The following is a 23,431-nucleotide window of genomic DNA, read 5'->3' as shown; positions in this document are numbered from 1 at the left end:
CAATCTCCCTTTTCTGTCAAAGATACTAGAAAATATAACATCCTCATAACTAAGTTCCTTCCTAGAGAAAAATGGTATCTATGATTTTTTCCAGTCCGGATTTAGATTGTACCATAGTACTGAGACTGCTCTCATTAGAGTTACAAATGACCTTTTCTTATCATCCAAATATGGTTGTATCTCACTTTCTGTGCTACTGGATCTTAGTGCTGCGTTCGACACTATCGACCACAATATTCTTTTGAATAGACAAGAAAATTATGTTAGCATTAGTGGAAGTGCATTGGCATGGATCAAATCATACTTGTCTAACCATCATCAGTTCGTAGCAGTGAGTGAAGAGGTATCATACCGATCACAGTATGGCGTACCTCAAGGCTCAGTATTAGGACCATTGCTTTTCACGCTTTACATATTACCCTTGGGAGATCTCATCCGGAAACATGCTGTTAGCTTTCACTGTTATGATGATGATACTCAGCTCTATATTTCTTTGTGGCCCGATGAAACAAATTTGCAAAACTAACGGAATGCATAGTTTATATAAAAAACAGGATGACTAGTAATTTCATAGTGCTAAATTCTGGAAAAAATAAAATAAAATTATTGGGCCAAACACCTCCGCATGTAATGACCTAGAATACTGTCTAACACTCGATGGCTGCTCTGTCAATTCTTCATCATCAGTTAGGAACCTAGGTGTGCTATTTGAAAACAATCTTTCCTTCAAAAGCCATGTTTCTAGCATTTGTAAAACCAAATTTTTCCATGTCAAAAATATATCTAAATCACGACCTATGCTCTCAATGTCAAATGCAGAAACATTAATTCATGCGTTCATGACCTCAAGGTTAGATTATTGTAAGTATTGTAAGGTTAGATTATTTCGTCTGGCCAGAGGAGAACTGTCCCGCCGTCTGAGCCTGGTTTATCTCAAGGTTTTTTCTCCATTTCTGTCACTGAAGTTTTGGTTCCTTGCCGCTGGCATGCCTCTGGCTTGCTTAGTTTGGGACACTTAATTTCCAGCAAAATTGTCAACTTGATTGCACATACTATTTAAACTGAACTGAGCTGTACGATGACTTCACTGAATCAATGATGAACTGACTTTTAACAGAAATGGAATGTTTACTATTGTGCTTTTGTATTTTTACACACTATTATTCCTATTTTATACTGTAAAGCTGCTTTGAAACAATCTCTATTGTTAAAAGCGCTATATAAATAAAAGTGACTTGACTTGACTATGTAATACAGTCATCAAGCCTGAATCGCCCATAAGTCAGTTATGAGCCCCATAATAAAGCAAGATAATCAGTCAGTGTACTCACCATATTTAGCTGCTTTAGCTTGCGCTGGGGTAAGAACACCCGCACCTGCTCAGAGAGGACAGATCCAAATTTTGCTTCAAATTTCGGAAAAATAAAACATCAATAATATCACAGACCATTGAATGCCACATCTCATGCCCCATGTACATTGACCTCAGACCTATTGCAACATGTCTTTGCATGCAGTGTTTGATTGTACAATTACTCTGGTAGTTTCTTAGTTCCAATAGATTCTAAAAGGGAGCACACATATAAATAAAATGTATACTTGAATTCACTCATTTCTTTTGATACAAGTGTCAGCACAATGAGTAATTGTAGGACAAATTAAAGTTGGATTAGATTTTGAATCTTTTAACAAACAACATAAAGTAGGGTCTGTCCTCAACAACAACACTAATTGTTGTTATTTGGAAAAAAAAAACTTTTCCATTTCCATTTTGGACATTTATGTTCCACACTTTGGAATGGCATAATTGGTGAGTAAGTTATTTCCTTGAAACAAGCAATGTCTGATTGCAGCTCCTAAACCATTCTTTAGCAAAATAATTGTTCACCTCCTGCCCCTGGGTAAACTCCACCAGCACCACCTGCTCCAACACCACCTAAACCAGCTCCAACACCCAAGAAAATATGTAAATACTAAACTAGCCGCTTGAGTAAATGACTTACATTTCAATATGGACAATTTCTTTAATATAAAAATGTTGATTGTAGTTTTAGGGGATTCCAAAGGAAAATGCATCCTTACCTCCTACACCAGGGTAAAGTCCACCCGCACCACCCGGAAAAGCTCCGGCCCCACCTAAACCAGCTCCAGTACCTGAAGAAATGGGTGCAAACAGTGAACATCTAATATTAGCTCTTGGAAAAACAAAAACACAATTACGCACACACAACTGAAGCACAATATTAATTTATTTGTTCTGTGGATAAAGCACGCATAATCTGATTGGAATTAAACTGCTGGTTTCGTCTGGCCAGAGGAGAGCTGTCCCGCCATCTGAGCCTGGTTTATCTCAAGGTTTTTTCTCCATTTCTGTCACTGAAGTTTTGGTTCCTTGCCGCTGGCATGCCTCTGGCTTGCTTAGTTTGGGACACTTAATTTCCAGCAAAATTGTCAACTTGATTGCACATACTATTTAAACTGAACTGAGCTGTACGATGACTTCACTGAATTAATGAGGAACTGACTTTTAACAGAAATTGAATGTTTACTATTGTGCTTTTGTATTTTTACACACTATTATTCCTATTTTATACTGTAAAGCTGCTTTGAAACAATCTCTATTGTTAAAAGCGCTATATAAATAAAAGTGACTTGACTTGACTATGTAATACAGTCATCAAGCCTGAATCGCCCATAAGTCAGTTATGAGCCCCATAATAAAGCAAGATAATCAGTCAGTGTACTCACCATATTTAGCTGCTTTAGCTTGCGCTGGGGTAAGAACACCCGCACCTGCTCAGAGAGGACAGATCCAAATTTTGCTTCAAATTTAGGAAAAATAAAACATCAATAATATCACAGACCATTGAATGCCACATCTCATGCCCCATGTGCATTGACCTCAGACCTATTGCAACATGTCTTTGCATGCAGTGTTTGATTTTACAATTACTCTGGTAGTTTCTTAGTTCCAATAGAATCTAAAAGGGAGCACACATATGAATAAAATGTATACTTGAATTCACTCATTTCTTTTGATTCAAGTGTCAGCACAATGAGTAATTGTAGGACAAATTAAAGTTGGATTTATATTTTGAATCTTTTAACACACAACATAAAGCAGGGTCTGTCCTCAACAACAACACTAATTGTTGTTATTTGGAAAAAAAAACTTTTCCATTTCCATTTTGGACATTTATGTTCCATACTTTGGAATGGCATATTGGTGAGTAAGTTATTTCCTTGAAACAAACAATGTCTGATTGCAGCTCCTAAACCATTCTTTAGCAAAATAATTGTTCACCTCCTGCCCCTGGGTAAACTCCACCAGCACCACCTGCTCCAACACCACCTAAACCAGCTCCAACACCCAAGAAAATATGTAAATACTAAACTAGCCGCTTGAGTAAATGACTTACATTTCAATATGGACAATTTCTTTAATATAAAAATGTTGATTGTAGTTTTAGGGGATTCCAAAGGAAAATGCATCCTTACCTCCTACACCAGGGTAAAGTCCAGCAGCACCACCCGGAAAAGCTCCGGCCCCACCTAAACCAGCTCCAGTACCTGAAGAAATGGGTGCAAACAGTGAACATCTAATATTAGCTCTTGGAAAAACAAAAACACAATTACGCACAAACAACTGAAGCACAATATTAATTTATTTGTTCTGTGGATAAAGCACGCATAATCTGATTGGAATTAAACTGCTGGTTTCGTCTGGCCAGAGGAGAACTGGCCCGCCATCTGAGCCTGGTTTATCTCAAGGTTTTTTCTCCATTTCTGTCACTGATGTTCCTCTTCAGGAACTCGTGCTGCGTCAAATGACGCTTTGGGGAACGGCTACAGCGTAACTGGCTCTGAATACCAATCAAATCTGTCCAGAAATGGGAAGGGACGTCACGGGCGAGTTGACGTAATGACCAGCTGGTATAAAAGCACGTGCGGGGAAACCGGCATCAGCTTTCTGTCATTCAGCTAAGCGCTCTGTGTCTTGTGAGTCATATTTACCGTTGTCTGTCTGTGAATGATGTCCAAACGTGGTTGCAAAACCAAGTATGGGAGAGAGAGTGAGGCGCAATACAGGCTGTGTGTTCCTCCGTGCAAACGCTATTTGTGTGCGGAGGACACACACAGCCTGTGTGCTTTGCCCGAAAGGCTCTTTTCTCTGGAGAAGGGTCTTTCATTAGCGCTCCCCGCGGCGCTGGCGGAGCGTAGGTGGCGTTCGTGGGGTTCGCAATGGAATCTGGCAGAGGGATCGGAGACGAGCGAGTCTCTTTCTCCGTCCTCACCTCCCGGATCCTGCGACCGCTCCCCGAGTCCGGAAGCACGCATGACGGTTTCTTCCCCTCGGGCAGCAGCCGCGGCGCTTCTCTTGTCTTCCTCTGAGGAGGTTGACATGGGAGGCGCCGAACGTGTCGCACCCCCTCTCTCACATAGGGAGGTGCAGAAGGAGAGCGTGGCCACCCGTGCGCCTCCTCATAAGCGGGGTAGAAAGAAGGGTGCGCGGCCGAGGACCTCTCAGCCTAAGCAGGATCTGAGGACCATGCTTCAGGCAAAGAGGTCTTCGGCCAAGAGGCCCTGATGGTGGACCAGGGCCTATGAGGGTAGCCCCCGCTGGGGTAGAGCAACGGTCGCTGCAATACACAGCGATCGTCGCCCTCCAGCGCCCTCAGGAGATCGTTCTGCCAACCCTGCCACCTACAGTGCTTCAAGGCGCAGCGGTCTCCAGCGAGCGCATGTCTCAGTTTCTTCCGCCCGGGACCGTAGCGGAGCTGAGATGCTCGCCACCCCTTTGGGGGTCTCTGTAGCCGCTAGTTCGGGTTTTCCCTGCCGGTTTGCCACTTCAGGGCACCGAACTAGCCGCTCTGATTACACCAGAGGCCAGTCTCGAGAGAGAGAGAGTCCGGGTTCTACAGCCGGTACTTCATAGTTCCAAAGAAGGATGGAGGGTTGCGTCCCATTTTAGATCTGAGACATCTGAACCACTCAGTCAGCAGACTGAAGTTCAAGATGCTCACGCTCAGGCAGGTCGCGTCTCAAATCAAGTCCGAGGACTGGTTTGTCGTGATCGATCTGAAGGACGCATACTTCCACGTCTCCATTCTTCCCTCTCACAGGAGGTTCCCGAGGTTTGCTTTCGGGGGCGAAGCTTACCAGTATCGGGTACTACCTTTCGGCCTAGCACTCTCACCCTGCACTTTCACGAAGTGTGTGGACGCCGCATTAGCTCCGCTGAGACTGCGGGGCGTCCGCATACTCAATTAAATCGACGATTGGTTGATTCTCGCTCGGTCAGAGCGGAGGGCGGTTCAGCATCGAGATGCTGTTCTCGCCCACATGAAAGTGTTGGGGTTAAGACTAAACGCCAAGAAAAGTGTTCTTTCACCAGTACAGAGAACCACTTATCTTGGGGTGGTGTGGGATTCGACCACGATGCAGGCACGTATGTCCCCTGCTCGGATCGAGTCGATCCTCACAGAAGTCGGGAGAGTGAGAGAAGGCCAGTCACTCACTGTAAAGCAGTTTCAGAGACTGCTGGGTCTGATGGCGGCTGCGTCCAACGTTTTACCTATTGGCCTGCTGTACATGAGACCCCTACAGTGGTGGCTCAAGACCAAGGGGTTCTCCCCGAGGGGAAACCCGCTTCGCATGATCAAGGTCACGCGGCGGTGCCTACGTGCCTTGGACATGTGGAGACAACCTTGGTTCTTGTCCCAGGGCCTGGTGTTGGGAGCGACGGACGCATCCCTCACCGGTTGGGGAGCGGTCATGAGTGGCCACCCTGCCCACGGTCGGTGGAGAGGTCATCATCTCGCCTGGCACATCAACAGGCTCGAGATGTTGGCCGTGTTTCAGGCTTTGAAACACTTTCTCCTAGACCTGAGAGGTCACCATGTGTTAGTTCGCACCGACAACACATCAGTGGTCTCCTACATCAACCACCAAGGAGGTCTGCGGTCGCGCCCCCTGTACAGGTTGGCACCCCAGATCCTTGTGTGGGCCCAGGGCAAACTCCTCTCATTGAGAGCTGTTTACATCTCTGGGCATCTCAATGTGGGAGCAGACACCCTGTCGAGGCAGGGGCTGTTATCCGGGGAATGGATGCTTCACACCGAGGTGGTGGAGCAGATTGGAGAGTGTTTGGCCAGGCTCAGGTGGACCTCTTCGCTACTCAGGAGACAGCGCAATGTCCCCTCTGGTACTCTCTACGTCGTCCAGCTCCCTTGGGGCTGGATGCCATGGTACAGACATGGCCGAGGCTGCATCTGTACGCCTTTCCCCCGATCGCTCTGCTCCCCGGAGATCTGGAGAGAGTGCGCCGGGACGGACACCGGCTGCTATTGGTAGCCCCGTTCTGGCCGGGCCGAGTATGGTTCTCGGACCTGATTTTCCTCCTCGACGGCTCCCCTTGGGAGATTCCAGTCAGGCGGGATTTCCTCTCACAGGCAGGAGGCACCCTTGTGCACCCCTGCCCGGAGTTGTGGAAGCTGTGGGTGTGGCCCCTGAGGGGGCACAGCTGATAGCTTCCGGTCTCCCAACCGAGGTTGTGGAGACCATTCTCCAGTCCAGAGCTCCCTCTACGAGGAAACTGTACGCCCTGAAGTGGAGACTCTTCACTTCATGGTGCGGAGATCGCCAGCTCGACCCAGTTAACTGCCCAGTAGGTACAGTGCTGGAGTTCCTGCAGGCTCGACTCTCCGCAGGGTTAGCCCACTCCACCTTGAAGGTCTATGTGGCGGCAATTTATGCTTAACACACCCCTCTTGGTGGATCGACAGTGGGCGCACAACCCCTAGTTACACGTTTCCTCCGTGGTGCACGGAGGCTAAGGCCTCCGGTACGGTCCCGGGTCCCACCTTGGGACTTGGCTGTGGTATTGAACGCTCTCTGTAGGACTCCCTAAAAAAAAAAAAAAATTGAGCCTATCGAGGAGATTTCAGATCGCCATCTCTCTCTGAAGACCGTGTTTCTTCTGGCGATGGCATCTCTCAAGAGAGTGGGGGACCTGCAGGCCCTTTCAGTGGCCCCTACCCATTTGGACTTTGCGCCTGGCATGGCCAAAGCTTTTCTATAGCCTCGGGCAGGATATGTCCCCAAGGTTCCTTCTGTCACACCACAGCCTGTCGTACTGCAGGCCCTTAGTCCTCCTCCCTTTCGGGATCCTGACCAGCTGAAGCTAAACCGTATGTGTCCAGTGCGAGCACTGGACGCGTACGTCCACAGAGCTGCCATGTGGAGAAGGACGGACCAGTTGCTAGTGTGCTACGGTCCTCCTAAAAGGGGTCTGCCTGCTTCCAAGCAGACCCTCAGTCAGTGGATTGTGGATGCCATTCACATGGCTTATGAGTCTTCTGACCTCCCCTCGCCGATGGGAGTCAGGGCTCATTCCACTAGGAGTGTGGCGGCCTCCAAGGCCTTTCTCGCAGGTGTCCCTATTCAGGACATCTGCAACGCTGCGGGTTGGTCCACGCCTCTGACCTTCGTCAGGTTCTATGGCCTGGACATGGGAGCCACTCCAGGTTCTTCCGTTCTCTTGCCCTAGCTGTGCGCCCTTTTGTGGACACACAGGGCAAGGGTGCGGAAGTCTGGAGCCATTGGTATCTCGTTCCCCAAAGTGTCGTTTGACGCAGCTCGAGTTCCTGAAGAGGAACGTCTTAGGTTACTTGTGTAACCCTAGTTCCTTGAGGGAATGAAACGCTGCGTCACGGAGCCACACTTCCGGCATCCCTGCCAGCGCTTGCTTCATTCTAGAAGCTGATGCCGGTTTCCCCGCACGTGCTTTTATACCAGCTGGTCATTACGTCACCTCGCCCGTGATGTCCCTTCCCATTTCTGGACAGATTTGATTGGTATTCAGAGCCGGTTACGCTGTAGGCGTTCCCCAAAGTGTAGTTTGACGCACCGTCTCGTTCCCTCGAGGAACTAGGGTTACACAAGTAACCTAAGACGTTTTGGTTCCTTGCCGCTGGCATGCCTCTGGCTTGCTTAGTTTGGGACACTTAATTTCCAGCAAAATTGTCAATTTGATTGCACATACTATTTAAACTGAACTGAGCTGTACGATGACTTCACTGAATCAATGATGAACTGACTTTCAACAGAAATTGAATGTTTACTATTGTGATTTTGTATTTTTACACACTATTATTCCTATTTTATACTGTAAAGCTGCTTTGAAACAATCTCTATTGTTAAAAGCGCTATATAAATTAAGGTGACTTGACTTGACTATGTAATACAGTCAACAAGCCTGAATCACCCATAAGTCAGTTATGAGCCCCATAATAAAGCAAGATAATCAGTCAGTGTACTCACCATATTTAGCTGCTTTAGCTTGCGCTGGGGTAAGAACACCCGCACCTGCTCAGAGAGGACAGATCCAAATTGTGCTTCAAATTTAGGAAAAATAAAACCAATAATATCACAGACCATTGAATGCCACATCTCATGCCCCATGTGCATTGACCTCAGACCTATTGCAACATGTCTTTGCATGCAGTGTTTGATTGTACAATTACTTAGTTTCTTAGTTCCAATAGATTCTAAAAGGGAGCAGACATATGAATAAAATGTATACTTGAATTCACTCATTTCTTTTGATTCAACTGTCAGCACAATGAGTAATTGTAGGACAAATTAAAGTTGGATTTAGATTTTGAATCTTTTAACAAACAACATAAAGTAGGGTCTGTCCTCAACAACAACACTAATTGTTGTTATTTGGAAAAAAAAAACTTTTCCATTTCCATTTTGGACATTTATGTTCCACACTTTGGAATGGCATATTGGTGAGTAAGTTATTTCCTTGAAACAAACAATGTCTGATTGCAGCTCCTAAACCATTCTTTAGCAAAATAATTGTTCACCTCCTGCCCCTGGGTAAACTCCACCAGCACCACCTGCTCCAACACCACCTAAACCAGCTCCAACACCCAAGAAAATATGTAAATACTAAACTAGCCGCTTGAGTAAATGACTTACATTTCAATATGGACAATTTCTTTAATATAAAAATGCATCCTTACCTCCTACACCAGGGTAAAGTCCACCCGCACCACCCGGAAAAGCTCCGGCCCCACCTAAACCAGCTCCAGTACCTGAAGAAATGGGTGCAAACAGTGAACATCTAATACTAGCTCTTGGAAAAACAAAAACACATTTACGCACAAACAACTGAAGCACAATATGAATTTATTTGTTCTGTGGATAAAGCACGCATAATCTGATTGGAATTAAACTGCTGGTTTCGTTTGGCCAGAGGAGAACTGGCCCGTCGTCTGAGCCTGGTTTATCTCAAGGTTTTTTCTCCATTTCTGTCACTGAAGTTTTGGTTCCTTGCCGCTGGCATGCCTCTGGCTTGCTTAGTTTGGGACACTTAATTTCCAGCAAAATTGTCAACTTGATTGCACATACTATTTAAACTGAACTGAGCTGTACGATGACTTCACTGAATCAATGATGAACTGACTTTTAAAAGAAATTGAATGTTTACTATTGTGCTTTTGTATTTTTACACACTATTATTCCTATTTTATACTGTAAAGCTGCTTTGAAACAATCTCTATTGTTAAAAGCGCTATATAAATAAAGGTGACTTGACTTGACTATGTAATACAGTCAACAAGCCTGAATCGCCCATAAGTCAGTTATGAGCCCCATAATAAAGCAAGATAATCAGTCAGTGTACTCACCATATTTAGCTGCTTTAGCTTGCGCTGGGGTAAGAACACCCGCACCTGCTCAGAGAGGACAGATCCAAATTTTGCTTCAAATTTAGGAAAAATAAAACATCAATAATATCACAGACCATTGAATGCCACATCTCATGCCCCATGTGCATTGACCTCAGACCTATTGCAACATGTCTTTGCATGCAGTGTTTGATTGTACAATTACTCTGGTAGTTTCTTAGTTCCAATAGATTCTAAAAGGGAGCACACATATGAATAAAATGTATACTTGAATTCACTCATTTCTTTTGATTCAAGTGTCAGCACAATGAGTAACTGTAGGACAAATTAAAGTTGGATTTATATTTTGAATCTTTTAACACACAACATAAAGCAGGGTCTGTCCTCAACAACAACACTAATTGTTGTTATTTGGAAAAAAAAAAACTTTTCCATTTCCATTTTTTTTTTTTTTAATTATGCAAACAAACATGCTATTTACAGGTGACAAATCAGATACAGAGTAACCAGGGTCAACAAAACATACATGACAGCCAACATGGTTTGTGTGAGTATGTGTGTGTGTGTGTGTGTGAGACTGGGTGTTGGGTTTGGAAGTATAACTAAACAAAATAATAAAAAATTAAATAAATTAATCCAAAAAAAAAAAAGAAAGTACAACAGTAATGATAACAGTAATAATAATCATTCCATTTCCATTTTGGACATTTATGTTCCACACTTTGGAATGGCATATTGGTGAGTAAGTTATTTCCTTGAAACAAGCAATGTCTGATTGCAGCTCCTAAACCATTCTTTAGCAAAATAATTGTTCACCTCCTGCCCCTGGGTAAACTCCACCAGCACCACCTGCTCCAGCACCACCTAAACCAGCTCCAACACCCAAGAAAATATGTAAATACTAAACTAGCCGCTTGAGTAAATGACTTACATTTCAATATGGACAATTTCTTTAATATAAAAATGTTGATTGTAGTTTTAGGCGATTCCAAAGGAAAATGCATCCTTACCTCCTACACCAGGGTAAAGTCCACCCGCACCACCCGGAAAAGCTCCGGCCCCACCTAAACCAGCTCCAGTACCTGAAGAAATGGGTGCAAACAGTGAACATCTAATATTAATATTAAAAAACAAAAACACAATTACGCACACACAACTGAAGCACAATATTAATTGATTTGTTCTGTGGATAAAGCACATGGACTTTAAAATCATTGAATTAATTATTATTACCATATTTAGCAGCTTTGGCTTGTGCAGCAGAGATCCCTAAAGTCCCCACACCTATGTACAGAGACAGCAGATCAGCTACTGGTCATGCATTTGCAGTGCATGTTTGCAGCCATGGAAAATGACAGTCATTTCAGTATCTTTGCAACTCTTCTAGGGGGGTGCCCGAAGTGTGAATCTTGCTTCATAGTACTGGCTTAGTACTGCTGCTCCATAGTATAAACAGAGTATTGTGATTGCGAATCTCGAAAGTTAAAGTGAAACAAAAAAAAATCTCAGCATCCACATGTAGGCCTAGCCTACATACACAACCATGGCACCGACAATCGCAGAAACAAGCAAAGATAACACAAAAGCATATTCAAGCAAAAGCAAAATCAACGTTACTCTCCTATCAAAAAGAAACAACACAACCTCGGTGTCCAATTCGAGCCCTTCCTGCTCCTTGAGTTTCTCTCCACCGCTGGAAAGCTGCTCCGATCTCTACTTACACGGGTCCTACCTTTTGCCTGATCGTAACCCTTCTTTTTAATGTTTTGTTTCTATGATATTTTCCTGTTTTCTTTTGTTTTTTATCTGCCATCTCTCTCTATCTATAGTCGATCTGCTAATATACGTCCTCTGACTCCTGTGCACTCAAATAGAGCTCTCTCTTCTCTCTATCAGTACAAGACACGTCCCCTTACTGCTGATTGGCTACACGTGTTTTGGGACTTGGTCAGACACTGCGGTCAAAAGCGTTTTTCAAAAATGGCTTAGTGCATGTGGCCTGGCCGCCACTACTTAGGCTAATGTACATAGCCAAAACCCTGATTTATCCTCCGAATACTGATGTTGCCTTTCGTAGAGACAGTGAGGGGGGTCATGTCTAGGGATGGGTACCGAAACTCGGTATTAAATCGGTCTCGGGGCTAAATTATGAAAGACCGGAGTATCGATAAGCTCTGACGTTATCGGTACTTCTGTCGGTATTGGAGAAGTTAAGAAAACACACATACATTTATTGTTGCTCTCTCTCTCTCTCTCTCCCTCTCTCTCTCTCTCTCTCTATATATATATATATAATGTCGCCAGCTGTTTTTATGTGCAATAATATTCAAACATTTGTCTATGATGCATTTTTGCTATGCACAATTCAGAAGCCAGATCGCGCTCACGCGGAGGAGCTTCACAACACGCAACATGAAAGTCCTGTTTAATTATGATAGAAGAGAGAACCAACTATTCAAACATCTGCTCACACTTTCCTATGGCTGTTATATTAAGCTAAGTATTTTTTTTTTTTCGATTTTGGCTTCCAAGGATTATAGCCGCATTTCTTCTAGCACAACTCCCTTCCCTTCATAGCGGCGCGGATTCGTTCCTCCGAACCAAAACTTAACATCTGAATCAGCTCAATCAGTGATTGTTATAAAATGCCATCTTTACTGTTGCTACATTGCATGACATATTTGATAGTAAAACGTTGAAAGTACAATCTGCTGTTCCCCAGGCTGAAATGTGTGTGCGCGCGTGTGCCTGCGCGGCGGCATGCTCCAAAACGGACAAGCAAAAGTACACTTTGAGCTTCGGACGCGTCGAAATAACACACAAAAATATGCCAAAAAATACACACACAATGTGTCAAAATGGCCGGTTATGAGAGTCTTCACTTTTATGTTTTAAGTGGACGAGAACAGTTGGGAGAAAATCCGATGCGTGTCAGTATATTGTCTTAAAGTGTCAGACTGGAGCTTGAGCCATCAATGTTAATCAAAGAACAAAATGCAAAGAGAAAATCACCCACAGCTCTTAATCTGAACAACGTTATAGCTTTAATAAACATAAATCTATCAGTACATACAGTGAAAACTATGCAGTGCTCATTTACATTTGATTACTTTTGTAACTATTACTTACCTGAACATTAATATTAGTAGACCTTCATGGAAAAATGAAAGCACTGTTTATTTCATTTCGTTTGTGTGTTTGTTTTATTGTATTTGTCAGTTTGTTTTACTTTGTTTCTTTGTTCATGTTGTTACTGTATCTTATCTTATGTATATAAAACACTAAAAATACCTGCACACTGGTGCATTTACAAATTGATGAAGTGCAGGCATGTTTAGTGTTTTATATACATAAGATAAGATACTGTAAGAATATGAACAAAGAAACAAAGTAAAACAAAAAGTACCGATAAGAATACCGTTAAAGTACCGGATCGATAAGCAGTATCGATAAGAGTAGTAATACCGTTAAAACCTTAACGATACCCATCCCTAGTCATGTCCCCCCCGTTCCTAGTGCCAGCTGCACGCCTGGAATCTCATGAAGTCAAGAGCATGTGTGGGTTTTATTTCATCACAAAATCTGACTATATAAATAAGAGATTATATTTTTGCATTAACATTGGGGACATTTTGCATTCGGACATTATTTTGCATTCGGACATTAATTAAAGATATATGGGGTGGTGATGGCGCAGTGGATAAGACACATGCCTTTGGCGTGAGAGACCCGGGTTCGAATCCACTGTGAGACACCAATGTGTCCCTGAGCAAGACACTTAACCCCCTAGTTGCTCCAGAGGCGTGCGACCTCTGACATATCATGTGCTGAGCCTGTGGTAGTTATGTACGCAAGCATCAGTGTCTTGAACTTGATGCGAGCTGCCACTGGTAGCCAGTGCAAGGAGATGAAGAGAGGTGTAACCTGCGCTCTTTTGGGCTCGTTGAAGATCAGTCGTGCCGCTGCATTCTGAATCATTTGTAGAGGTTTGATTGTGTTTGATGGTAGACCAGCCAGAAGAGCATTCAGTCTCAAGAGTAGTCCAGTCTAGAAACAACAAGGGCCTGGACAAGAAGTTGCGCAGCATGCTCTGTCAGAAAGGGCCTGATCTTTCTGATGTTGTGTAGTGCAAACCTGCAGGATCGAGCAGTCTTTGCAATGTGCTCTTTGAAGGTCAGCTGGTCATCAAAGATTACACCAAGATTTCTGACCGAAGTTGATGGGGTAATCATTGATGAGCGTAACTGAATCGTGAAGTCTTGCTGTAGAGTCGGAGTGGCAGGGAAGACCAGAAGTTCCGTCTTTGCCAGGTTGAGCTGTAGGTGATGTTCTTTCATCCATGCCGAGATGTCCGCCAGGCAGCCTGAGATCCGTGCAGCTACCGTTGGGTCATCTGGTTGAAAAGAGAGATAGAGCTGTTTGTCATCGGCATAGCAGTGATAGGAGAAGCCATGTGCATGCATGATGGGACCCAGCGATGTAGTGTATGTGGAGAAGAGGAGGGTCCAAGAACCAATCCCTGAGGAACTGCAGTGACCAGTTGATCTGGTTTGGATACCTCCCCTCCCCAGGCCACCCTGAAGGATCTACCGGTGAGATAGGATTCAAACCAGCGAAGTGGAATCCCAGTGATGCCCAGTGATGAGAGGGTAGACAGGAGAATCTGATGATTGACAGTGTCAAAAGCAGCAGAAAGATCCAGCAGAATGAGGACTGACGATTTGGAATCAGCCTTTGCAGTTCGCAGGGCTTCAGTGACTGAGAGTAGCGCAGTCTCTGTTGAATGGCCACTCCTGAAACCTGACTGTTTAGCATCCAGTTTGTTGTACTGTGAAAGAAACCGCAAGAGCTGGTTGAAGACAACTCGTTCGAGTGTTTTCCCTACGAATGGAAGGAGAGAGACAGGTCTGTAGTTATCTAAAAGAGAAGCGTTTAATGTAGGTTTTTTGATCAGTGGGGTTACCCGAGCCTGCTTGAATACTGTGGGGAAGATGCCTGTGAGAAGAGATGTGTTGATAATGTGTGTGAGTGCCGGTAAGAGTGTGAGAGAGATTGTTTGGAGAAGGTGTGAGGGGATTGGGTCGAGAGGACATGTTGTAGGATGGCTGGAGAGGAGAAGTTTGGATACTTCTGCCTCGGTGAGGGGACAGAAGGAGAAGATGGGAGTTAGAGCAGTGGATGTGGTTGATTGGAGGTCCTGTGGAGTTGAGAACTGGTTACTGATTGTTCTAGTTTTGTCTGTGAAAAAGGAGGCAAAGTCATCAGCGGTTATCAAAGTGGTGGGAGGTGGAGGAGGGGGACAGAGGAGAGAATTAAATGTTCTGAAGAGATTACGCATGTCTGGAGCGCTGGTGATCTTGTTGTGGAAATGTGAGGATTTGGCAGTGTGGACTTCAGTAGAGAAAGATGAAAGCAAAGACTGATACCTACTCAGGTCCGACGGATCGTTTGATTTGCGCCATTTTCTCTCTGCCACTCTGAGTTTGGTCCGATTCTCAGGAGCAGCCCGTGCTGGCCTAGAGTAGAGAGGACAGATGTCGTCTAGACAAGAGGTTAAGGTAGAGCATAAAGTGTCAGTGGCTGCATTTACATCCAGAGAAGAGAAATGGGTAGGCGAGGGAAGAGAGGAGGATACTACAGAGGAAAGAATGGAGGGGGAAAGGGAGCGTAGGTTGCGTCTGAAAGTAACCGGTAAGGGAGATGGTGGCACCTGGGTAGCAAAATGTAAAGTAAATGTAATGAAGAAATGGTCAGAGATAGGTAGTGGTTGTACCAGAATGTTATCTGTAGAACAATTGAGTGTGTATATTAAGTCGAGTTGGTTACCTGATTTGTGCGTGCTAGTAGTGGTGAGGCATTTGAGATCAAATGAAGCTAGGAGTGACTGGAAGTCTGTAGCATAAGGCATGTCTAAGTGAATGTTGAAATCGCCAAAGACTAAGAGTGGAGTGCCATCCTCCATGAAAGAGGACAGAAGTCCGTCCAGCTCATCTAGGAAGGTTGGTGGTATTTGGCCCTGGGGACGATAGATTACCACAATCTGGAGTCTTATAGGAGCTGTTACAGTAACGGCATGAGATTCAAATGAGTTGAGATTGCCTAGGGGAGAGTGGGTAGAGCATTTCCAATTGTTAGAAATGAGCAAACCAGTGCCCCCACACCGGCCAACTTGCCTAGGGGTGTGAGAGAAAGAGAAATTGTGAGAGAGAGCAGCTGGGGTTGCCGTGTCTTCTGGACGAATCCAGGTCTCAGTCAAGCCCAGGATGCTGAGTGTGGAATGTAAGGAAAATACAGAAATGAAGTCGGCTTTATTGACAGCTGACTGGCAATTCCAAAGACCTACAGAGAAAGAAAGAGGTGCAGTGGAAGATGTAGAGATCTAGAGTGCGCAGGTTAGCAGGGTTACGTAACCTTCTGCGTGTGTTTTTAGAGCGAAGTTGAGAGAGAACCGGAATGGTTTGGAAACACATGATAGACGTGGAAGGATAGAGGATAGGAAAGTGTGAGGGAAGATAAAAACGATACTTAAGTGTATGCTCAGTGTCGTTGCTCGTTCAAAGTCGCTCAGGAAAAAGTCGTCTGTCTTTACACTCGTTGGTCTTTACATGAGGAGGATGAACGCTTCCGCTCTGACATTGAATAAATACAGTCTAAGAAACTAGAGTGAAAACAGCTGTGGCCAGCATCTGATCAGCCCAGCCAATAAGGTAGGACTGCTAATAGCTCAAGACGAAACTAACACTTTGCACAATCACACAGGCTCATTCTCAGCTGAGGCGCAAATTATTCTAATTACCAGTAAGTGCAATCAAACAGAAAAACCAACGAAAATGCAGAGTAGAAATAGGTAGGAAACGAACTATTCCTTCCTAGTAGCAAGTAAATAATTTAAACAACAGAACTGCGACCAAGTTATTCAAAACACTTACGCGAGCTGTCGTCCGTCTCTTCTGGTGACTAATCGGCTTTCCGTTTTTCTGCTAAGGGGACAGGACAACTGCACCGCATCAAAGGGAGGATGGACGGGGCCATGTACCATCAGGGTCAGGGCACTGAAGCCAACCAGGGCATTGAAAATGGGTCGTGGATGGGTATTCCAGCATGACAATGACCCAAAACACACGGCCAAGGCAACAAATGAGTGGCTCAAGAAGAAGCACATTAATCCCATAGAAAAATCTGTGGAGGGAGCTGACGGTTCGAGTAGCCAAACATCAGCCTCGAAACCTTAATGACTTGGAGAGGATCTGCAAAGAGGAGTGGGACAAAATCCCTCCTGAAATGTATGCAAACCTGGTGGCCAACTACAAGAAACATCTGACCTCTGTGATTGCCAACAAGGGTTTTGCCACCAAGTACTAAGTCATGTTTTGCGAAGGGGTCAAATACTTATTTACTTATACTTATTTACTCATTAAAATCCAAATAAATGTTTTGAAATGCGTTTTTCTGGATTTTTTGTTGTTGTTATTCTGTCTCTCACTGTTCAAATAAAACTACCATTAAAATTATAGACTGATAATTTCTTTGTCAGTGGGCAAACATACAAAATCAGCAGGGGAACAATACATTTTTCCCCACTGCATATATATATATATATATATATATATATATATATAATTATATATATATATATATATATATATATATATATATAGTTATTTAAATATGATGGCTTTGACATAACACACCAGTCCCTGTTGGATAACCGGGCTTGGAGCCAGCTCCTCCTTTCCCACCAGGGAGTCCACCAGGGAGTCCAGCACCTCCACCAAAACCACCATAACCTTTGGCATAGCAGGTGAGAATCAGCACGCAAGCTCATACATATCACACACAAGGTATTCAGGACATGCATGTGATCGAGGTCGCCACTGTAGCCTACCGTATGGAAGTTTACCACCAGTGTAGAGTAAACCAGCACCTGTTAGGACAAGTCATGACATAAGACTTATCAAGACATACTAAAGATATACCAAAAATATTGTCAACAAATGTGTTGTATCCTGTACATATTATTGCTACTCACAACAGTAGAGTTTGGTGAGAACTACAGTTACACATGACTGGTATTTGAACAAAGAGCACATACAGATAAAATGCTACAGATAAAACTGCAAAATATTAGATGATAAAGAAGATGTATGAGCTCGCTTTCACATAATTTGTAAAGTGTTAAACCATTGAAGTTGACCACACATTTTTTATCACCATTGTATCCTGTTTTTAATCAGAACAAATATGTTAGTTTGGAAAAGCTCTCTTCCATTAGAGGCTCACATATTAATACCGCAATCAATTTCTCTTAATTTCACTGGATGTATTCCTAGTCCATGATTAAGGTTGATAACACACTGATAAGAGAGACATGAAAATATGTACTTAATTTCAAGCTTCAAATAGAAACATTTATGAAAATATTTATGAAAACTGACTATGAACTTTGTCAAGGCACTTTACCAAGTGAGATGTCACTTTCCAAAGTGCACATCATCCATCTTAGGTTAGTGCTCGAAACTAATTAATTGAGCACTTCAGCTGCTGAACCTCCATGTAGAAAAAAAATCACACAATGTTTCGGTGCACCGGAGAGCAATCTACCACATAAATGGATGACTAGCGATGCAAGTCTAAACACTGATCCAATATAGGTGGGTTTCATCTGGAGCATTTGATGAAAGACATTCTTACTTTCTTAATTCCATCAACCTCATATTGTATTGCTTAATAGCTGTAAAACCACAAATGCAATCAGTCGGCAAATGCTTCTTTTCAAGGTGTGGCAGAACTGGGCTGAGCATGATTTGTGCAGTCTGATCAAAATAATCAAATGTTCCACCTGGGGCTTTGGGAGATTTGAGAGGGTATCCGTGAAATACTCCTTGTTGCAGTGGTCCATATCCACGCCCACCTTACAGCAAAAGGATAATTTTTTTGAATGTCAATAGACAATATAAACTTTTTGAACACAGGTGTTGTTCAGATTTGCATATACTTCCACACTATCCAGTTATCATTATTAATATTCTGTTTAAATGGTTGCTGTATGCTCATGTACTAACCACCACCTGGTATCAGACCCTGCCCTCCACCCGCAGCTATAGGAAAGATTCAGTCAGTCAGATATGGAAGAGTTTATTTCACTGCAACGACTCGTCATTTTCATTGAGAGTTTACCTGATTTAGGTTTGAGTCCAGTTCCTGTGGCTACACCAGGAAGAACACCCCGCCCATTGAAGCCTGTAATCATTTAAATCCAAGTGATCAAGACCAAATGAAGGCCATGTGTGCAATTTTAATTTGGTGTTTTATCCAAATGACTGATTAGTAGGCCTGCACTAAATCTGTGAGCACAGAAAGCCCCACAGATGTTTGGAGAAATCATTCAAGTTCTACACATACCTTTGTTTATGAGATGTCTTGGTTAATTTGATAACGGCACAAATTTATTCTATGCACGTATGCACAATATACATTTCATGCATCATTTCTGCCTGTTTCTATGCAGGCATTAGAGTCTTTCTCCTTTAGGTCAACTGTTGTTATGAAGCAGTCAATCTTGATGAGCAAGTCAAAGAAATTAAAGTTAGGTTCAACAGTCTTTAGGTAGCTACCTGAATAATCCATTACACACTGTGAAATTAACTCTATCGCCCCCTTGAGTGTGCCAAGAATTTGTAGATTTGCATTCTTGTATATAATGTGTTTCTAGCCTAAGCGTGTCGCATCCTCAGCTCAGTTGAACATATTTTGCCATGTGTAGAGCCATTTCACAGAATTCGGCATATGTTCCCCACAATCCTCACCATAAACGTGGAAAATGTTTGCAGAGTCCTTGTAGGTCTGGTGGTCATATTGCAGTACATAAACAGAGGAAAATTAACAAACCTTGTCCATTAACAAGTCCTCCTTGATACGGTCCAGGCACTCCCACTCCTGCAAAAAAACAAGATTGAAAAGTTGATCTATAATCATGCTTATTTCCACGTATACATACAATTTCAAACCCCCGTACTCACCTGGCACTGGAGCTTTTCTGGGCTTTGCAGCCTTTCCCCCAGGTCCAACCCCACCAGGGCCCAGTCCTTGTGCACCAGTCTGAGGAATGACAAGACCTAACATACAATTGAAAGGTCAGATTACCTTAGACCAGACTACCACTGCTGGTTAATCATTCAGATGTACTCATGCCAGTTTTTGTTAAATATACATTCACTGCACCTGGGAGGCCAGAACCAGGACCAGTTCCTCCTGCACCTGGCCCTGAATGAACACAAACACACATTCAGTCAGATCACTAAACTCATTGGGTGCAAATCTGGCCTGCAGATATTCCTTAAACGCCCTTAGTGATTTAGTTTGCCTCACTTGCTCTGTCCCTCTGACATGAAACAAGTCATCTTATCAAATTTCAGTGGCTGGAAGCTGATGTTTCAGACTGTTCATTTCTTTGTTTAACCCTTTTCCAACCAATATCAGACACAGAAGAACAGACATTGCATGCTGCTTTTAGATTGTGCCAAGGACATGCTGAAGTAATACGCTGACTTTCGCTACATGAACACCACCAGCGGGGTCCCAGAGGGGACACGTTTGTTGAATTGGCTCATTATCTAAGGCTCCTTAATTCAACTTCAAGTCAACTGGATTACCAGGAAAAGAGTCATAGCCCCGTGAACACCAACAGAGTTAGTTTTTAGTAAAAGGTGTTAAAAAGGGACCTGTATGTTTTTATTGTATGAATGTTTCCTCTGAATGAGGTCAGATCCCCACCTACTTTTTCCATTTCGATTCTTCTTGAAAGACGTTTAATTCACAATGTGTATGTACAATGGAAACAATGGACTCTGAAATATGTATATTACCTCCTTTAGCAGGCTTTCCACCAGCACCTGAAGCAAGAGAATCAGACTTAGAAGAGAGCTGTGGAGTTTTTGTTACTTAGCCACAAAGAAAATCCAAATCATTAAAAGGCTTGTTGAATGAATGGCACCTCCAGGTAGACCTCCTCCAGGCAGACCTCCTCCAGGAAGACCTCCTCCAGGCAGACCTCCTCCAGGTAGCCCAGCGCCTAAAGAGAAGGTCTAATGGTTATATGTAATTACTTGACTGCACTTTAACCACTGCTGACTATTCAATGGATGATGAGCACCTGGTTTAGCCGGTTTCAGACCTCCAGCCACTGGGTAAAACCTTCCAGCACCACCATATGCACCATAAGCCCCATACCCACCTACAGTAGAAGAACCAGAATCAGAATCAGAATCAGAATGAGCTTTATTGGCCAAGTATGATTACACATACAAGGAATTTGTTGTAGTGACATAAGCTCCACAGTGCAACAGAAAGGCAGCAACAGGACACGACACAGATAATAAAATAATAATATACAAATATCCAAATAGGCAATGTACAAAGCAGCAAAAACACAATATATAATATATGTACATATAAACTATGTATGTACAGGTCAAGTATGTGCAAATTAGAAATGAGAAAATAAAAATAAAATAAGTGAGTGTGGTAAATGGATAATGTATTATAGTTGTGTGTTCCACGTTTATTGCTGAGTGTTCTTGAGATGGATTGCCTGAGGGTAGAAACTGTTCCTGTGTCTAGTCGTTCTGGTGCTCAGAGCTCTGTAGCGTCAACCAGACGGTAACAGTCCAAAGAGGGAGTGTGCTGGATGTGGGGGGTCCAGAGTGATTTTACCAGCCCTTTTGCTCACTCTGGATAAGTACAGTTCTTGGAGAGTGGGAAGGGTTGTACCAATGATTCGCTCAGCAGTCTGTGAATATCCCACTTCAGGTCCTGAGAGATGGTGGTGCCCAGGAATCTGAATGACTCCACTGCAGTCACAGTGCTGTTCATGATTGTGAGTGGGGGGAGAGCAGGGGGGTTTCTCTTGAAGTCCATGATCATCTCCACAGTTTTGAGCGTATTAAGCTCCAGGTTGTTAAGACTGCACCATACAGCCAGCTCCTTAACCTCCTGTCTGTAAACAGACTCGTCACGGATGAGGCCGATCAGTGTGGTGTCGTCTGCAAACTTTCATGGATTTCATGGCTACAGACGTTAGAGCCACAGGTCTGTAGTCATTGAGTCCAGTAATTTTGGGTTTCTTTGGGACGGGGATGATGGTGGAGCGTTTGAAGCATGAGGGGACTTCACACAGCTCCAGTGATCTGTTGAAGATCAGTGTGAAGATGGGGGCCAGCTGGTCAGCACAAGATTTCAGACAGGCTGGTGACACACCATCTGGGCCTGGTGCTTTCCTTCTTTTGTTCTTTCTGAAGACCTGGCACACATCTTCTTCGGTGATTTGAATTGTAGGTGTGGGGGAGAGGAGGGTTGCTAGAGGTGTTAATGGTTATGTGGAGAGGTGTTCAAGGGTGGGTGTGGGGTGATTTTTCAAAACGACAATAAAACTCGTTCAAGTCGTCTGCTAGTTGTTGATTCTCCACAGTGCTGGGGGATGGTGACCAGTAACTGGTGATATCCGTCATACCTTCCCATACTGGAGCAAGATCACTGGAAGATAATTTTTTCCTTAGCTTGTCAGAATAATTCCTCTTTGCCACTCTGATCTCCTTTTCCAGTGTGTATTTGGTATTTTTATACAAGACTTTATCCCACTTTCTGTAAGCTTCTTCTTTGGCCTGATGGAGCTGTCTGAGTTTTTCAGTGAACCATGGTTTGTCATTGTTGTAGATTAGATGAGTCCTTTTAGGAATGCACATATCCTCACAGAAACTGATATAAGATGTTACAGTCTCTGTGAGCTCGTCCAGATCGATGGCAGCGGCTTCAAAAACAGCCCAATCAGTGAGAGAGAAACAAGCTTGTAGATCCCACTCTGTTTCATTAGTCCATCTTTTTACAGATCTCAATACAGGCTTTGCAGATTTAAGTTTCTGCATGTAGGTCAGAATAAAATTGACCAAACAGTGATCAGAGAGTCCTAAAGCTGCTCGTGGAACCGAGTGATATGCATCCTTTATTGTTGTGTAACCGTGATCCAATATATTACTGTCTCTGGTGGAACATGTGATGTGCTGTCTGTATTTTGGCAGTTCAGATTTGCTTTATTAAAGTCCCCGCGAATAATTAAAACAGAGTCCGGGTGTTGTTGCTCACTCTCTGTGATCAGATCAGAGAGTTTCTGTAAAGCTGAGCTCACGTGCGCTTGCGGTGGAATGTAGACACTCATGAGAATAAACGAACAGAACTCCCGCGGCGAGTAGAACGGCTTGCAGTTAATAAAGAGCGTTTCAAGATCTAAACAGCACATCTTCTTTAACAGTTACATCTGTACACCACCTCTCATAGATGTAAAAGCACGTCCTGGCGCCGTGTGATTTCCCTGTTGATTCTGTGTCCCGATCTGCTCTGATCAGCATGAAGTTAGCTAGATGAATCGTGCTGTCTGGTATGTCGCAATTTAGCCAGGTCTAAACACAGGGCAGCAGAGTTAGAAAAATCCTTGTTTGTCCGGGAGAGCAGAAGGAGTTCATCCGTTTTGTTGGGTAGAGAGCGGAGATTCGCCAGATGGATGCTAGGCAACGGCATTGGAAATCCGAGACATAAAAGAGACATACAGCAACAAATTCAGGAAACCTATATGCGAGGCATGGAACTTTATTGGCATTAAAAGTGTCAGCAATTTTAACATGGTTAACTTGAGGATATTGAGGACAATGCATAATTTTCATTGAAGGAATGTTCTGGGTTCA

At 43.6% G+C, this 23,431-nt stretch overlaps 2 protein-coding genes across 2 annotated transcripts in view; both read right to left on the bottom strand.

The window, feature by feature from the left end:
* The window catches only part of LOC306854158 (uncharacterized protein), a gene marked incomplete at its 5' end in the record, with an annotated part of 43,758 nt that extends 33,326 nt beyond the window's left edge, over positions 1–10,432 (bottom strand). The window contains 11 exons of the mRNA XM_079391976.1: positions 1,332–1,376; positions 1,889–1,945; positions 2,083–2,154; positions 2,749–2,793; positions 3,305–3,361; positions 3,499–3,570; positions 8,323–8,367; positions 8,874–8,930; positions 9,033–9,104; positions 9,699–9,743; positions 10,420–10,432. Coding sequence (XP_079248102.1) covers positions 1,332–1,376; positions 1,889–1,945; positions 2,083–2,154; positions 2,749–2,793; positions 3,305–3,361; positions 3,499–3,570; positions 8,323–8,367; positions 8,874–8,930; positions 9,033–9,104; positions 9,699–9,743; positions 10,420–10,432 — 580 coding nt within the window. The remainder of the gene's footprint in view (positions 1–1,331; positions 1,377–1,888; positions 1,946–2,082; positions 2,155–2,748; positions 2,794–3,304; positions 3,362–3,498; positions 3,571–8,322; positions 8,368–8,873; positions 8,931–9,032; positions 9,105–9,698; positions 9,744–10,419) is intronic.
* Positions 10,153–23,431, bottom strand: part of LOC306854157 (uncharacterized protein) — a 54,791-nt gene continuing 41,512 nt past the window's right edge. Inside the window, exons 5-18 of the mRNA XM_079391975.1 lie at positions 20,851–20,931; positions 20,692–20,769; positions 20,564–20,590; positions 19,920–19,961; positions 19,718–19,813; positions 19,587–19,634; positions 18,876–18,938; positions 18,761–18,796; positions 18,538–18,609; positions 17,584–17,622; positions 17,390–17,485; positions 10,932–10,982; positions 10,709–10,780; positions 10,153–10,571 (exon numbers count right to left, since the gene is read on the bottom strand). Coding sequence (XP_079248101.1) covers positions 10,495–10,571; positions 10,709–10,780; positions 10,932–10,982; positions 17,390–17,485; positions 17,584–17,622; positions 18,538–18,609; positions 18,761–18,796; positions 18,876–18,938; positions 19,587–19,634; positions 19,718–19,813; positions 19,920–19,961; positions 20,564–20,590; positions 20,692–20,769; positions 20,851–20,931 — 878 coding nt within the window. The 3' untranslated portion in view covers positions 10,153–10,494. The remainder of the gene's footprint in view (positions 10,572–10,708; positions 10,781–10,931; positions 10,983–17,389; positions 17,486–17,583; positions 17,623–18,537; positions 18,610–18,760; positions 18,797–18,875; positions 18,939–19,586; positions 19,635–19,717; positions 19,814–19,919; positions 19,962–20,563; positions 20,591–20,691; positions 20,770–20,850; positions 20,932–23,431) is intronic.

This window comes from Barbus barbus (genome assembly GCF_936440315.1).
Source record: "Barbus barbus genome assembly, chromosome: 34".
Taxonomy (NCBI): domain Eukaryota; kingdom Metazoa; phylum Chordata; class Actinopteri; order Cypriniformes; family Cyprinidae; genus Barbus; species Barbus barbus.
Note: the sequence above shows the minus strand (reverse complement) of the source record. Positions and strands in the feature narration are given on the sequence as shown.